The sequence below is a fragment of the Artemia franciscana genome, chromosome 8 (genome assembly GCF_032884065.1).
Source record: "Artemia franciscana chromosome 8, ASM3288406v1, whole genome shotgun sequence".
Classification (NCBI taxonomy): Eukaryota; Metazoa; Arthropoda; class Branchiopoda; order Anostraca; family Artemiidae; genus Artemia; species Artemia franciscana.
Window position 1 is genome coordinate 12,233,581 of NC_088870.1, and position 16,773 is coordinate 12,250,353.

General features: G+C 35.7%; 2 protein-coding genes across 2 annotated transcripts in view; one reads left to right on the forward strand and one right to left on the reverse strand.

Moving 5' to 3' along the window:
- The window catches only part of LOC136029988 (serine/threonine-protein phosphatase 2A 55 kDa regulatory subunit B delta isoform-like), an 88,809-nt gene extending 82,228 nt beyond the window's left edge, over nucleotides 1–6,581 (reverse strand). Inside the window, exon 1 of the mRNA XM_065708574.1 lies at nucleotides 6,409–6,581. Coding sequence (XP_065564646.1) covers nucleotides 6,409–6,415 — 7 coding nt within the window. The 5' untranslated portion in view covers nucleotides 6,416–6,581. The remainder of the gene's footprint in view (nucleotides 1–6,408) is intronic.
- Nucleotides 6,582–12,412: 5,831 nt separating this feature from the next.
- The window catches only part of LOC136029990 (ATP-dependent RNA helicase DDX19A-like), a 49,013-nt gene continuing 44,652 nt past the window's right edge, over nucleotides 12,413–16,773 (forward strand). The window contains exon 1 of the mRNA XM_065708576.1: nucleotides 12,413–12,555. Coding sequence (XP_065564648.1) covers nucleotides 12,502–12,555 — 54 coding nt within the window. The 5' untranslated portion in view covers nucleotides 12,413–12,501. The remainder of the gene's footprint in view (nucleotides 12,556–16,773) is intronic.

Below are 16,773 nucleotides of genomic sequence, written 5' to 3' on the forward strand. Positions count from 1 at the left end.
AGGACATAATTTATACTCTGGATCTATTCCTGAAAGATTCATTCACCTAACTCAACAACTTTCCAAGATCACTAAAAGCTCATTATCTAGAAAGGTCTCACAGGACATAACTAATAACCTAGAAAAGTAATATTCAGCAGTCATCTTTACTCCTTCCTAATTCCCAAGGTTCTGTTTCTAACCTAGATATTTTTTTTTGTCTTGGTCTGATTACCACTTTCTTTGAACTGTATATTCTGCAAATGAACACTTAATGATTTGAGTAGGATTTTAAGTCAAATAGGATTTTTTGCCCTAGAGACATTATTCAAGATTCTGGAAAAATTTATGAAGCACAATTTGTCAGAGATTTGAGACTCAAAACACTTTTCTTGAGTCTTATTTGTGCTTTAGGTCTATTAATAAGCTTCACTGTCAAATTCATCGAAGTTCAGATAAGAGATGAAATACTTGAACCCTAGGCCAGTTGTTCCCTAATGTATTTTTCTAATAACTTTTTCAAACAGAAAACATTGTACAAGCTCAATAGCAATACTGAATTGAGAAAAATCTGATTAAAATAGAACACAGACTTATGCAACAAATAAAATTGAAAGTCTTTTTTTTTAAAACTTCACAAGTAGTAAGCTTGTCTATTTCTTTAGAGCAAAACCTGGGGCCTTTTGCCTGATCTACAAACAAAAATTTTGGCAAATGTATTGTGTTAACTATAAATTATTTAGCAGAAATATTGTCCTATTCAATTCCTAATTCTATACCCAGTAATTCCAACACACCCCAGCCTAATGTCTGGATATAGCCCAGGCCATATGGAAACTTTTCCAGATTTACATTATAAAGAAACTGCTGGTGAGAAGTAATCTTCAAAAAGTACAAATAAACGAAACCTGTAATTTTTTTATATAGCTCAGGGCTGCATCCAGGCATTAGAAGGAAGGGAGAAGGGCTGGTATATAATTGCAAGAGCAGTGAAATTCTAAAAAAAGAAGAAATCAAACTGAAAAAAAAATGTGCCATTTGTTACTGTGGGTTTGCCACTTTGTGTGCTCTTTTCTCATCAACAGTTAGTTTAAATTCCTATCACCGATTTGAGAAAAAACATACTTTTCATATAGACTACAGCTATATCTATTCTCACAAGGGGAGGGGCACAACTGGAATGGCAGTAAATGCAGGATCCAATGGTATATTTCCTTGATTTTTATCTAATTACTACCAAAACAAGCACAATTAGAAGAAGGTTTAACATGGGCTACAATAGATATGTAACCAAGGAAAAAAAACTATGTTTTCTTTATTTGTAAAGAGCAATAGAGAGTTGAATGCTATGTCTTTTTTCCTATCTGATTTTTCTCCTAGATAGTTACCACAGATTTATCCTAATTTCAGAATTATAAGGTGAAAGTCTAGTCTATGGGGTCTTCTAAAGGGAAAATAATAATAAAAAAGACGGGTGTCATTTGATTCCCTTATCAGCAATTTTCAAGTATTTCCTTTCCAGCATTATTTCCCACTGTTGGTCCCAACTCAAGAACTAGAGGTCATCAATTGAAATTTGCTAAGCAGCCTACCCGATCCAGAGTACACACTCAATTCTTTTCCTCAAGAATTGTCAACAGTTGAAATAAACTCTGAAGAAACTGTTACTGCTGAATCTGTGGACTTCAAACAAAGACTGGATGCTGAGTAGTCCTCAAGGGAATGTATACTCAACTGGGAAGCAATGGATCAGCATAGTGACCTGGTCATTCAAGAATCCTGAATATATCTCAAAGTGTCAACTCTGGAGCTCTACAAAGAGCAATCCTTAGATTGCTAAACTTAGGTCTGATCAAAAGAACAGTTACCAGCAGATCCCCACTAGTTTTCCTGAAACTTTACAAGGCACTAGTCAGACCCGTTTTGGATTTTGGCATGTGCGCTGCCTTCCCAACATACAAAGGAGATGTCAGGCTAATTGAGGGAGTCCAGAGGAGAGCAACCAAGGCCATCACAAACCTTGGAGACAAACCTTATCAAGATCGTTTACGGGCTCTCAACCTCCCTACCCTCGTGTACAGGCGCAACCGTAGCGATATGATGATGACCCGCAAATTGCTGAACTCATCATATGCCAAGATCCTGCCCATCCACCCAGGCCCCCCACAGTGCACCAGAGGACACTCAAAGAAGCTGTTCAAGCAGTCAGTCAGAACCAGGGCCAGAAAAAGTTTCTTCACCAACAGAGTCGTCAACCCCTGGAATGAACTGTGTGAAGCAACTGTCTCAGCCCCCACCCCCGAAGCATTCAAGAAGGCACTGGATAAAGAGTGGGCCACGAAAGACTGGAAGTATGAGTGGGACATTCCGTCCTGCTCATACCTGCTATGAGACATCACCGACTCAACTCAGGAGCATTCAACAGATCTACAGATCTTAATTTGCTCCGAAGTGCAAATTAAGGTAATTAAGGTAATTGCTCCAAGCTGCAATTTAAGGTAAATATTGTAGTTGGCACTGTGACAAACAGAAAAAAAAACCTGAAATGAACTTCATATGAGCAATGCCTCAGAAAACTAGTGACATATAGCTGACTTACACAGGGAAAATCCTAGAGATATGGCTCTTTGGAAGGAGACACTGTCTTAAATTATAGCTTGGAGCAATCTTAGCTCCAGAGGTTGAATGATTGATAAACTGTTTAGTGTTATTTAGTGACCATGACCAGTAGCTCCCCAGTCTATTTTCCACTCACTGGAAGACCACTCAGCATCCAGCAACTGTTTGAAAATGCCAACAGTCAGCAGTAAACATACCTTCAGAAAGTTTATTCCAACTGTTGACAACCCTTGAAGAAAATAACAAGGCATGGACCCTGGTTAAGGTAGACCACATTATAAGTCAGTGCCAACAATGAGAAATAAATTTTGAGTGTTGACCTTCATTAGCAGGTTTGTTAGAATGGCACCACCAGGATGTCAGTGATTGATTATCAACTGCAGAAAATTTTTGAGAAGAAAAATACCAGAAAGTTTTTTTGATTATCTTTAACATCCTTTACTGACTTTTCTCTAAACTTTCTCCTCTGCTCTTGATTAGCTTAGCTGCCTGGTTACAAAAAGGTTTGAAAACTTGATAATTTTCTGGGGTTTCTTTTTTCCAAAATATTTCCATGTTTGTTGTTATCATTAATTATTCTACTGATTTCAATGATTTTAGCCTGTTTTGCCTGAAATAATTCTGGTACAAGACTTTGAACATGCAAAATTTTATCTTTAATGTTTCTTCAATGTTATCAATAATAAGTTAATCAAGTTAACTGATTTTGGAAAGTTTTTCAGACACTAGTTTGCAATCAGTATATGTTTGTTGTTTAGAAAAAGGTTGTGTACTGGAAAAACATAGCTCTCAAATAAGTATAACATGGTCACTGTTACCAACAGGTCTTGAAATTCCATTCTTAATAAGAAGGTTTGGACTACAAAGAATGACTAAATCAAAATGTTGGAAACATTATAGTTAAGTTATAAATGGTCATTGCCCTTTGGAAGGAGAAGGAGTGGGGTGGATGCTTTAAAAATCCCTTCCAGGGGGAGTTTACATTTAAGTTTCATTCACTTATCTCAACTTTTTGTTAAAAGTTCTTCTGAATAAAACATCTCAATAAAATAGTAGGCTAGTAGAATTAGATTCACTATTTTATTGCCTTAAATAACATTTGCCAGCAAGATAAGGTGGTAGATCCTCCTGTTGGTGAGTGATGTAATTATGTTGGCTTAGCTTCCCAGTCCAGCCTCCACTTAGCCCTCTCCCAGTCCCTGTTGACTCCAGCCTTGAAGGAGTGGAGAGTCTCAGCTTGGATGGTAGACTCAGATAGGCTATTCCAGAGGGGGACCCCCCAAAATGGAAAAGAAGCCACATCATTCCCTTCTCCAACATCCAGGCAGGTGAAGCTTTAGACTGTGACGTCTTGAATTAGTAGCCAGGGAGGGGTGAAGATCTGACCTGGTTCAGGTGACCAGATTTGAAAATTTTGCATGCCATGACCACATCTTCTCTATATCTTCAATATGTGAGGGTTGGAAGTCTCAGATACCTTTGGCAATCCTGGTAAGGGGCATTATTTAAGCCACAGACCAGTTTGGTTGCTCTCCTTTGGAGACTTTCAAGGGCTCTTGTATCCATTTTATTTTGGGGAAAGGCCAAAGTCAAGCCAAACTCAAGGTGGGGACAGACAAGGGATTTAAAAAGTTTTGTAACCACACATGACTTTCTGGTTACAAAAGAGTGCTTAATGAATTATGCCCCTCTTTCAGTAGAATAATTTTACCCTGAAAATGAGACACCCCCCCCCAAACAGCCCCTGATATAGCCATCACTTCATCACTAATGAAGATAGTTTTGACTACAGAAAAATAATTTTAATAACAATAGCTAAGAGCTCATATGGGACTTGTGACAAGGCAAGAAGAGCTAAGGGCCAAGAGCTCATATGGTATGAGCTCAAGCAAAATTCTAAGAATCAATAGATTGATTTAAAAGGAAAATAAGAGGCTTAATGCCAGTTAGAATTTAAAATAAGAGCTCTGAGTCATTCTAAATATCAAAATTCATTAAGATCAGATCACCCACTTCTATGTTATAAATACCTAATTTTTTCTAATTTTTCTTCTCCCTTTAACCCCCCAGGGTCAAATATCAAGTCAATTTGTGCAGCTCCCTGACACTCCTACCAATTTTCATTGTCCTAGCATGTCCAGAAGCACCAAACTTGCCAAATCACTGGACTCCTCCCCCCAACTCCCCAAAGAAAAGAAATCTAGTATGGTTCTGTCAATCATGTATCAAGGACATTTGCGTATTCTATCCACCAAGCTTCATCCCAATTCCTCCACTCTAAGTGTTTTTTCAAGATTTCCAACTTCCTCCTCTAACTCCCCCTAATGTCAATAGATCTGGTCAGGAATTGAAATACAAGCTCTGAGACATGAATTCCTTCTAAATATCAAATTTCATTAAGATCTGGTCACCCTTTTGTAAGTTACAAATACCTCATTTTTCTAAATTACCCCCCTCCCCAAACTCCACCAAAGAGTGGATCTGGTCTGGTTATGTCAGTCATGTATCTTAAACTTGTTTTTATTCTTCCTATCCAGTTTCATCCTGATCTCTCTGCTTTCAGTATTTTCTAAGAGATCCCACCCCACCCCCCAATGATGCTGGATCTGTTTGAGATTTAAAATAAAAGATCTGAGTTACCAGGTCCTTCTAAATATGAAGTTTCATGAAGATCCCATGCATCCTGGGAAGTTATTTTGAAGCAACTACCTCTACTCCTTCTCCATCTAGAGGGCCCTGACCTTTAAAATATGATATCATTATCAAAGTGATAATGATATCAAATGTTATCAAAGTGAAACCTTGCAAAATAGACCTTCTGCTTAACTGAAATACAACCAAATTGTTTTCAGCTTCATAACTTTACTCAATTCCATTTCAAAATTCTACTTGAATAACAGAAATTGCATTTTTCAGAACTAAAAGCAAAGAAAAGTAACTGAAAGTTAAGGTAAAATGTTGTTTTGTCAAAATTTCATTAGGTATAGACCAGTCATGTAGGCAAAATTCAGGGCCCTCTAGAGGGAGAAAGAGTGGAGGTGGGTACTATAAAATACCTTCCTAGGACATATTTTAGCCTGTAGACCCATCCCTGAAAGTTTCATTTTCCTAACCTAAACCCTTTTCCAAGATAGCAAGAAGTCAATTAACTAGAATTTTACCCTAATTAGGCTATGTAATGTGTAGAAAGTGATATATACAAACTGTGATATCATTGTACCAAAATTTATTTAATAGAAGTAAGGTTGCCATTAGCTAGAGTATTGTTAACATTACAATGCTTAAAGAAATGCATAAGTTTAGGCTGTTTTCTTGAATAAAATGAGTAAATAAAAGCAATTTATTATTTACAGCAAGCAATGGCTGGAAGCTAGCATGTAAATTTATTCCAGATTCATTATAGCAGTAGTTTGGTTGAGAATGTGTGTCAGCATTAAGCTTGTCTTGGGTCATTTATGTGATTTAATAGTAACATAACTTTCAAAATATTTGATAGGCTATTCACCAAGCAAAAATGTTTGTTCACAATATTTGAACAGTGACATCTCAGACACACACTTTGCAGTAGGTACCTAATCTTGAATTGCCTTTGGTGTAGATTGTTAGTTTGACTGGCTTGCTATAACCTTGGAGCTTTTTTATATTTAAAATTCTACAAAAGTTACCCTTGCATACTAGCCTAGGGAAATTCATTGATGATGATCACATACTAGCCTAGTAAAATTCAATTATGATAGTCACAAAATATGCCTTAGGTTGGATATAGGCTACCCTAAATTAGGATGAGCATGAGGACAGTTAAGCACCTACCTGCCATCTCACACAATCAAGTGCGGTTCAATTTCTGGGCTACAAGCACCAATATTGAGAATTTCATTGAAAAGAAAGAATCTTGAAACGATCTAACAAGATAAATTATTTTTGCTTTTAACAATCCTTCGTATTTTTCAAAACAAAATAATGATGACAACGATGATACGTGATTAAAATGATGTAATAAAGTCCTTTAATAGGCTGCGTCCCTAGTTCTCTTTTCTTGCGATTATGGTCTGGAGAAATCAAAATCAATAGCACCCACAGACAAAATGTAGGTCAATACAGTGTGTTTATCTTACAAACATATTGTGTCTGTGGCGGAAGATAGAGAATCTAAGCATTAATCAGCTGTTGGCAACATTATTAGCTTGAATCAAGGGTTCAATGAGTCTGATACTTTTTGCAAAGCGGGTTTCACATGGCATCAATAAAGTTCAAAAAAGGTGTCCACAAACTTAATAAGCTGTTTTAATACCATGAAATTGTTGTCTTTATGACAGTCGAAAAAAGTTTAACTTTTTTTCAGTTAGTAAGATAAAATTAGCCAGCGACAGAAAAATTGTGAAAATTTTCAAATAGTCCTTTACAAATTATTAGTTATGTGAAGCCTTGAAGTTCAATAATTACTCTTTCGTCTATTCAGAAATGAGCCATATACATACATTTCTTCCTAAAGAAACAAAGAGCTAGGATTTGTGTTGAAGTAAAAGCATGTAAAAAAAGGTAGTGGCGTCAATTTACGAAAATTCTATAGCGGGTGAGTTGTTTTTTTTTTTCAGAGTCTAAGACAGGGGCAAATTTCTTGTTCTTTAAAATCTTATCAATGTAACGTACAGTAGTAGTTTGTTGGCGAAAAGACGTATAAGCAATATCTCAGGAATCGCCTATTAAGTTGAAACTTTCGGGAATGTTAAGGGGTATGTTAAAGAATGATCAAGGGGCAATAAGCAACTCTCCTTGTCCTTTTAAATGCCCAACCTCTTCAAAATAGTCAAAATTTTGAAAAGTTAATTTTCCTCTAAATAGCCAGAAGTTATAATAATTGTGTCTCTGGGAATGCCATGCCCCACCCTTTATAACCCCAGGGGCAAGGGATGTAGGTTATGAAATCTGCTCTTTTTATCATGCAGGATTTGTCATTGAAATTGGTAGAATGTCTGATCCTGTCAAGGGTACCGGATCCTGTCAAGTGTTGGTTGGGTGATAGGAAATATATTTCAGGAAATGCTTAGTAGGAATAAGTTTAGTTGTAAATACTCTTAGGAAAAAACTCTCAAATAAAAAGAGCAATTGAATTACATGCAACATGAAACAAAATACAATAAATTGAAACGACAAGGGTTCCTTGTAAAGGGATAAATTTATTTCATCAATAATATATTTAATTATTATGCATTTATCATTAAAAGAAAATCAAATTCAACCAAAATTACAGAAAGATTTATTACTTCCGTCGATTATAACAGATGTAGACTTGTCTTTATGCAATTTTCTAAGCCTTAGAATAGTTCACAGAAGGAGTAGACATACTCATAAATCATCCTGCGTGCATAAATACCACGTTTTTGATTTAATAACACCAATGTAAAATGTACCTCTTTCAAAACAGGACAATTCCCTCTTCGAACTCAAATTCCTCATATATCCAGACATTAAAAGAATAGAATAGCGAAAGAAAAACAAAATTTAAACTTACTACCCAGCTGTCAAATTAACTGTCTTTGTTTTCAATGTCCTATTCAACAAAATAAAGTGAACAGGCTCAAAAAAATTTTGTCATAAGAGAATGTTACCATGTAGTTTGTGATAAAAAATAAATGGAAGCAAAAAGTGATTTGGACCTATATTCACCAAAACTAAAAAGGAAGTTCTCATGACAAATGCTACACCGGCAATATTGGCCTTTTATGCTGATTCTAAATACATAAAATTCTTTCAGTTTATTGTTACCCACCTAAAACCAAAAATCTGAGAAAATTTGCCTGATTTTCGAAAAAAGGAGAAACACCCCCAAAAGAGGAAAAGATCGTACTGAAAATCTTGTCTTCAAAGTGTTGAATTTCGCTTTTTTTCGGAAGAAACACCGTCGATGCATGTTTTTGTTTTTTTTTTCAAGGGAGATTTTATCAAACCGAAGGTCCAAGATAATTGGGAGGGAGCTCATTCAAACGTAAATTTAAAGATTCTTGACCTTACAGATTAGATCAGAGGAAAGCTTTGTTTTCTGCCATCTTAGGGCACCAAAGTACGACTTTATACTAAAGAGGACGAATTTGCAATCAATTTAAAATTCTGAGAAACTAATTGATTTAAAATTAACAATAGCTATTTTTTAGGCTCTCCAGTTGCAAAGGAGATAATACCACACGGTGGCAGTACCAGATTCAACCAAGTTGATTCACTTTATTTTTAATAAAATTACGCTATGTTTGGTGATTGTAATTGCGTATCAGCTATAATGAGAGGGGGTGAATAATTTTTTAGGTTAAGCGTAGGATAGACTCCTAAAAAGACTATCTTAATGGGCAAACTGCTTACTCTTCATGAGGTTTCAGTGAAATGTTGAAAGAGGTAGGGCGGGAGTAGGAATGAATTTAAGTTGTTTCTCTATACAGCTAAAATGTTACCTTTCCATTTCTACCAGTAGAGAGATGGAAAGGGCAAGGCAGGTCATCATCAGCTCGGCCAGGAAACTTCTTTGGATGGCAAATACTGCTAGTAACTTAGTTTTCAGCAATTTTAAATGGTGTTATTTTTCCTTTTCCATTTGTATGAAGTACTTTAATGCATTTAAAGTAATGTAAGTAATGTACTGTAGTGATAGAATATCCTCTTGTAGAGGTTGTGATGGCTTCAGTAATGTTGAAGATCAAAAGTTTCACAGAATTCCCATCCATGCTAACAATAATAGTCCTTTTTATCCAACCAAAATTCTTTAGTGGTAATATTAACAAGGAATTTCTACTAAAATTACTATTCACTGCCAATTTTTCAAATATATTCAATTTTATCCAAAATTGTTATTGCAAATTTAAACGTAGGGCAGTTCTAATCAACGTACAATCATTGATTTACACATTTTAAAATGTGTCTCAAATCGTTATCTCAAATTATATCCTGGTTAGGCCTGGGTATGATTTGGAAAACGATCAGAAATTAAATGAAAAAAGAGCTTTTCAAATGAAAGCAAGGAACAGATTTAGAACACATTTGAACAGATTTTTTTATATGAAGGGGGTGGTCTCCTCCTTAGCTCCAAACTCTTTACTGTGAAGTTTGGCTTTTCTTCATATTTTAAAAGAAAATTTGCTCTTGGAAAGATAAGATCTTTCAAAGCACTAAAAAACTTTTGTTCAATGAGCAAGGTGTTGAAAAGGGGGCAGTTCCGTTATATACAGAGTAATTTATATTTGGTTTAAGTTCTAAATTTGCACCTTACTTTATTTGAAAACCTTTTCTATTTGTTTAATTACATATAATAAAACTATAAAGTTTTATAAATACAATACTTTTGGTAGCGCAGAAAAAACAATCAATATTCCAATGATCTCTGCGTGGAATTTGATGGGTAATCAAAGAGTTCGTGATAAGGAAATGAAAGGAGCGACCCGGCTAAATAGCAATCGTAGCTTTGGAACAACACAATTTTAATACCAATAGATATACCAAACGAATTGGCTTAATATGCTGATTCCGAATATATAAGTTTCATTAAGTTTAATCTTACCCATCAAAGCTACGAGCCAGAGAAAATTTGTCTGATTTTTGGAAAAAAAAGGGGAAAGACCTCCTCGAAGTCATAGAACTTTAATAAATATTGCACCCTTCTGTAGAGAATACTTCTGTAGAGCTTTCAAGCACGTATCTGGAAAAACGGGGAATTTTATGATTTTTTCCAGAAGAAAGATCACAGGTGCGTGTTTATTTGTTTCTTTGTTTTTGTTTTTTTTTCAGGGGTGGTCGTATCGACCCAGAGAGACTAAACCTCAAACGAGGGCTCATTCTAAAGGAAAAAAGTACTAGTGCCCTTTTCAAGTGACCAAGAAATCGGAGGGCAACTAGGCCCCCTCCCACGCCAATTTTTTCCCAAAATTGTCCGATCAACATTTTGAAATAGCTTTTTTCTTCAGCATAGTTGAAAAGCCCAATATCTATGTCTTTTGAAATGAAATGACCCCCTACAGCTTCTTGGGAGAGGTTTTTAAGTTATAAAATTTACCCACTGTTTCATTTGTTATTGGGAAGTATGCATGCATTTCTCGGGTGGGGAGGCGAGGACGAACTTTTTTCTGGGAGTATTTTGCACAGGGAAAATTTTATCTTTTATAAGTCGTTAAACAGCTCTCTTTGATGTTTCAGTGCCTCAATAGAAACGAAAAAAAAAATTAGTAGGGCTTATCACTGCTGCCCATGTAAAAAAGTGATTTTTTCTTGTTGATCAATGAGAGGGGTCGTTATTTTCCAGTGTATGGTTTCAACAACGGTTATTTAAAGGGTGTTCTTTTTGATTTACTAAGACGTTATTTTCAATTCACATGCAACTGAATGACACAATTCACCGGGCTGTTGGAACAGTGCATAGTTGAATTCCGCGATTTAGTCTCCTATGATGGGCGTAGGAAGAAGTGGAAGGGGGATATGCTCTTTAATGTTAGAGGTATAGCTGGCAAAAAAGCTAAGCTATAAACTCACCATCACCCACCCGAAGGCTTGTTTACAGTACACTACTGTCATCTGCAACAACTCATTGCCGACGGCCTTAATAAAAGCTGAGTCCACTACTTAATGTGTGTTTGTTTGCTGCATGTGCATGGTTTATTTATGTATTCTGTAATGCCTTTTATTTACCGATTAACGTCTCTGCTAAATAGTAGCATTTCTTTTTAGTGTTTGATAAAGGAACTGGCTATCTTTACTTTTTAACTGGTTGGTACACCCTCCACCCCATCAGACGGAAGAACGCATGCACATGTAGTCCGAGGATCGAGACAGCTGGGATGCAAGGAATTGTGCTAATTATTGATTCAGAATAAGCGCGTCCGTAGGCTCAGCGATGCAAGATGGCCAAACTTTCATTTCCTCAACCAGTTCCACCAAAATAGCTTTGCCCAGTTCTCAACTTTGATGTGTCTTTATAAGGTTGTTAAAAACAAAATTGTACCAATTTTATTTTGATATAACAGGCTAATAAAATCAATAAAGGACAGAGCCCCATACTTCTCTCTTTGGCCCAGAATCAACTTTAAAAAATCAATGGAAAGTAGAACAAAAAGAAGAAAAAGGTATTAAAAAAGCATCGGATTTGATTCGTATCTACGTCTTCTTATAGTAACACAATAACAGAAATTGAAGAAAATCTTAACTTTGACCCTTTTGCCCCCCCCCAAATACAAGTGCTGGAGCTATGCCCCTGGCTGGAGGACATGGTAAGGGAAGGAGAAGTCCGACAGGTGCCAAGATATATGGTTAGGGTCGGGAGGCTGAACACATCATAGATCCCCCAACCATATATAGAGCATAGCTTTTGGGACCTACTCAATACATTGCTCTTTACGCTAAAGTTTGATTGTTTGTGCCCAATTTTTACATAACGATTAAACACCAAGGCCGTTTAATTAGAATTAGGAAGCATTTTTGAAAGTGCTAGAATCTTTAGTGTGAGAAGCAGGTATTGAGGAAGGGAGGAAGAAGCGACTTCATACGTGGAAAAAAATTCTGTTCGTTTTTAGTTTTAATCTTTCCTCTTAATTTCAGTTGACAAAACTTGTTTTCCTTTCTTGATTCTCATAAATCTTCGTTCAATCAACATATACAAAGAATGTAAACTTTCTTATGAGAAGCTCAAAATTATTTACAACAATGTAGCTGAAACATCTCAAGAATAAGAACAAGAAGTTTCGTAAGTTCTGTAAACTACATATAAAAAATCCTTTTAATTGTTTTCAGTTTTCTACATAATTCGGGCAGAGCGTTAACTACGTACATTTAGTCGAGCTTTGATACGAGTTCATGCAAGTAATTGCAATGTCGCATCACATATGTCGTAGCAGCAGCATACCAGTAAATTTGAAACTGCTTCTTTAAGGAATGGCTGATTGGGGAGAAGCCGCCGAATTACAAGAGAAAGAACTTGCTCAACAGGTGAAAAATTAAATTTCCAAGCTAGTTAAATTTTGACTATATTCTTCTGTGGCAGAAAAATGGTTAGGCTAGAAATTAGAGGCTGCATTTAGCCTAGGGACAATTACTGCTTTTGAACAATCACATAAACATTTCCACATGCGGACCAAAAGTATGTGCAGCATATATACTGGTCCCCTGTGTAAATAGTCTCTTATTAGACTTCAGTTTTGAATATAACCGTTTAATGGAGACCCACTAGCCTACTTATAAATGAAGCACAAAAGCAAAACAAGCAAATAAACAAAAGCAATAAGAAGCAAACAAGCCAAAGCAATATATTTTATCTTCCTTATTATGTAGAAATATTTTGGGGAGACTGGCTGATGGTCATTGTCATTGTTGCAGTCTATGCTCAAGTTCATGTGAACAGGTGGTTAGGAAAGTTTACTGTAGTGAGGGGCTCTTCCCTGTTTTGGTGGTGCTTGTGTAATAGTTTCAGGGAGGATTCCTATGGAAGGAGAGAGCTCACCTCTTTGACTCAATACTTCCCTTTCTTTCTCTTCCCTAATGTTTAGTGTTTCAGCCTTGTTGCTACTGCTAGATATTCCAGCATTAGAACAACCTGGAACAGGTATTGCCACATCACCCTGTATTGCTGCTCCATTTGGGTGTATGTCTTGTTCTGGGTACTGGTTAAAATAAATAGACTTTCCTGGATATGTTGGTGTAAGTGCTAACTTTGTTGTGAGATAGCCTACTGGTTATTTTCTTCATTCTCAGTGGAAAAGCCTTTGATTTCATTGACTTGCTTGCTTTTGCAAGATGGTTTGGCTTCTGATATTTGACATGTATTTTCCCTTTTGCAATATAGCCTATTTGTGTTCATTGGAGTAAGCATTTCCACAGAAGTAACAGCTTGTGTCTTTTGTAACACCTTTTGTTTGTATATGGCTTGCACTTCTTGTTTTACAGCAGTGGTACCTGGTTTGTTTTAATTTTTGCATTGATCTCCACTATTGTTTCAATTGCTCAACTTGTTTTAATAACTTTTACTAGTGTCAGTGTTCCACCTTCACTTAACAGTCTTTCTTTTATCCTGTCACTCTGCACTCAAAACATCAATCTATCTCTCACCATTTCATCTGAACTGTTTCCAAAATCTCATTCTAGGGCCAATATCTTTAGTGATGTCATATTATGATTCAATTGTCTCTCCTTCTTTTTTATTGTGTTTTTGAAAATGGAATTGAGAAAAGATAGCTCACTGATCTTTTTTCAGATATTCTTCCACTTTATTCTGTTTCTGCAATTCAAAATGTGTTTAATATATCTTGCCCCATTTCTCTAACCTATATCAACAAGTATGAACACTTTCACTTTTTCCAGATAAAGGTCCTGTAAACATCAGTTCAGCATGTTGGCAAAACTGCTTCCATGAGCTTTTGAGATTATTTGATGAACATTTAATTGTAGGGCACAGTATGCTGTTTATTTGACACCAAGTAATGTATTCCCTTGTCAGACTTCAGGTTTAGATATAATCATTTAATGGAGACCCACTATCTATAAATGAAGCACAAAAGCCAAAGCAAATAAACAGAAGCAATAACAAGCAAGTAAGCAAAAGTAATATGTTTCATCCTGATTCTCTGTCTTTGCCCAGGACTGCAATCCATGGTTGGGGGCAATGCTAGGATTCTAACCCTGCCATTATTGACCCAGTCTAGGTATATGTAAGATTTTTTGTCTAGACATATCATGCTGATCATTCAGCTTGGACAGCTTCTTGGATAATGCTTTTATAAATTAGCCTGCAGCTATTAAACCTTGGGGTTTTATTTTGAGAAAATAAAACTTTCAGGATTAAATCCAGGGCCAAAAGTACACTCTTGAAAAGTATTGCTAAGCTACTATGTTAACCCTCTTCTGATTTCTATGTCTTAGAAATTTGCCTACTTGACAGGTCTATACCTGTTGGAATTTTGACAAAACAACAATATAGGCAGCCTTAACTTTCTTTTTCTTTAGTTTTAGTTCTGAAAATGTAATTTGTATTTTTTTTTATAAAATTTTCAGCTATATCAGTGTTTTTTTTTCTAAATTTAGGGGTTGTATTTGCAGATCTTTGAAACTTAATACATTAGGATAAAGCAAAGTTGTGAAATTGAAAAAGGGGAGCTAGGGATACCACCAGATAGCTATATAATAAGAGAGTTGTATATACTTAAAAGAGTTAGCTTACTTGTTGGCTATTAATATCTTTGTCTATATATAAACTTTAGTTTAAAATAGCCAACTAGTCAGCTATCAATAAATTTTCTAATATACAGTAGAATTAGCTAACTAGTTTGCTGTTAAAGTCTCAGCTATATACATTTGTCTAGATTAGCCAACCAGTTGGTTATTAGATCTCACATGTATATACACTTCAGCCTGAATTAGCCACTAAAAGAACTGTACATACTTTATAGAATTAGTTAACTAGTTGGCTATTAATATCCCTTGTATGTATAAACTTTGGGTTTAAAATAGCAAACTAGTCAGGTATCAAGGTAATTTGAAGTGCCAATTAATTTAGACTTTCTCTTCCCCATCATTTTGCTGTGAGTGGTTGGAAGGGGTCAGAGATAGGGATGTGGAACATCTTGCTTTCTGCTCATCATCTCTACATAATATTTAGACTACTTGGCTAATATTAAACTGCTTTATGTATAAATATCCTAAACATAGCCAACTAGTTTGCTATTGAAAAACAGTTTAAGTATACACAAAAATATAAAATAGTGAACCAGTTGACTACTGAATTGGGTTTACAAATATACTGGAAAGGAAATTAGCAAACTAGGCTTGTCTGCCAACAAGTGCTAACAGTTCTTTTTTAATGGGGGAGGGGGTAGGGACAAGGTTGTTGGCCTGACTTTATTGAAGGAAAGGGGGGGGCTAAGAAGAAGGTCAGGGAATTGCTGTTTAAAGAATAGATGGCCAGGATTAAGAAATGGCCAGGAATTATTTTAGCAGAGTGCAAATTATAATTGATTTGAAGTGCCAATTAATTTAGATTTTCTCTTTCCCATCTTACTATAATTGGGCAGGAGGGGTTGGTGGTGGAGATGTGGAATATCTTGCTTTTTGCTCATCATCTCCCCATAATATTTAGACTACTTGGCTAATATCAAACCACTTTCTGTATAAACATCCCAAATGTAACAAACCGGTCAGCTATTGAAAAACAATTTAAGTATACATAAAAATATAAAATAGTAGACCAGTTGGTTACTGAATTGGGTCTATGTATATACAGGAAAGTAAATTAGCAAACTAGGATTGTCTGCCAGCAAGTGCTAACAATTCCTTTTTAATGGGCGAGGGGGTAGGGACAAGGTTGTTGACTGGACTTGACTTAAGGAAAAGGGAGTAGAAAGAGGGTTATGAAAAAAGGAGTTAGAAAAGAGGAAGACAGTGATTAAGAAAAAAAGTGATCATTTTAGGACAATGCAAATTATAATGGATTTGAAGGGCCAATTAATTTATATTTTCTCCTTCCCATCATTTTACTATGATTAGGTGGAATGGGTGGGAGGTGGATGTGTGGAATATCTTGCTTTCTGCCCATCATTGCCAGATGATATTTAGACTATTTGGCTTACATCAAACCAGTTTATGTTCACATCCTAAAAATAGCCAACCATTTGGTAATTGAAAAACAGTTGAAGGACACACAAGAACATAAAATAGTGAACCAGTTGGCTACTGAATTGAGTCTATGTATATAAAGGAAAGGAAATTAGTAAAGTATGATTGTCTGCATAAAAAAGATATCATGTTTTTTAATGAGGAGGTAGGGACAAGGGTGTTAGCTAGATTTTATTTTGGGCAAAAGGGGTGAGAGTTAGGGAATTGGGAGTTAAAAAACAGTGGCCAAGATTAAAAAAATGTGATTATTTTAGGAAAGTGCAAATTGTAATTGATTTGAAGTGCCAATTAATTTATATCTTCTCTTTCCCATCATTTTACTATGATTGAGCTGGAGAGGTCAGGGATATGGAATATCTCACTTCATCTTGTCACCTCTAGATAATATTTGGACTTTTTGGCTAATAATAAGACAGATGTCCACCACAGAGCTATATAGAAAAGTGTAGTTTATATATAGAGAAAAAAATTGAGCAATTTTTTTTTATAGGGGGTCAACAAATTAGCAGAATTTGGTTCTGGGAAAAAGAGCTGTAAAAGAAT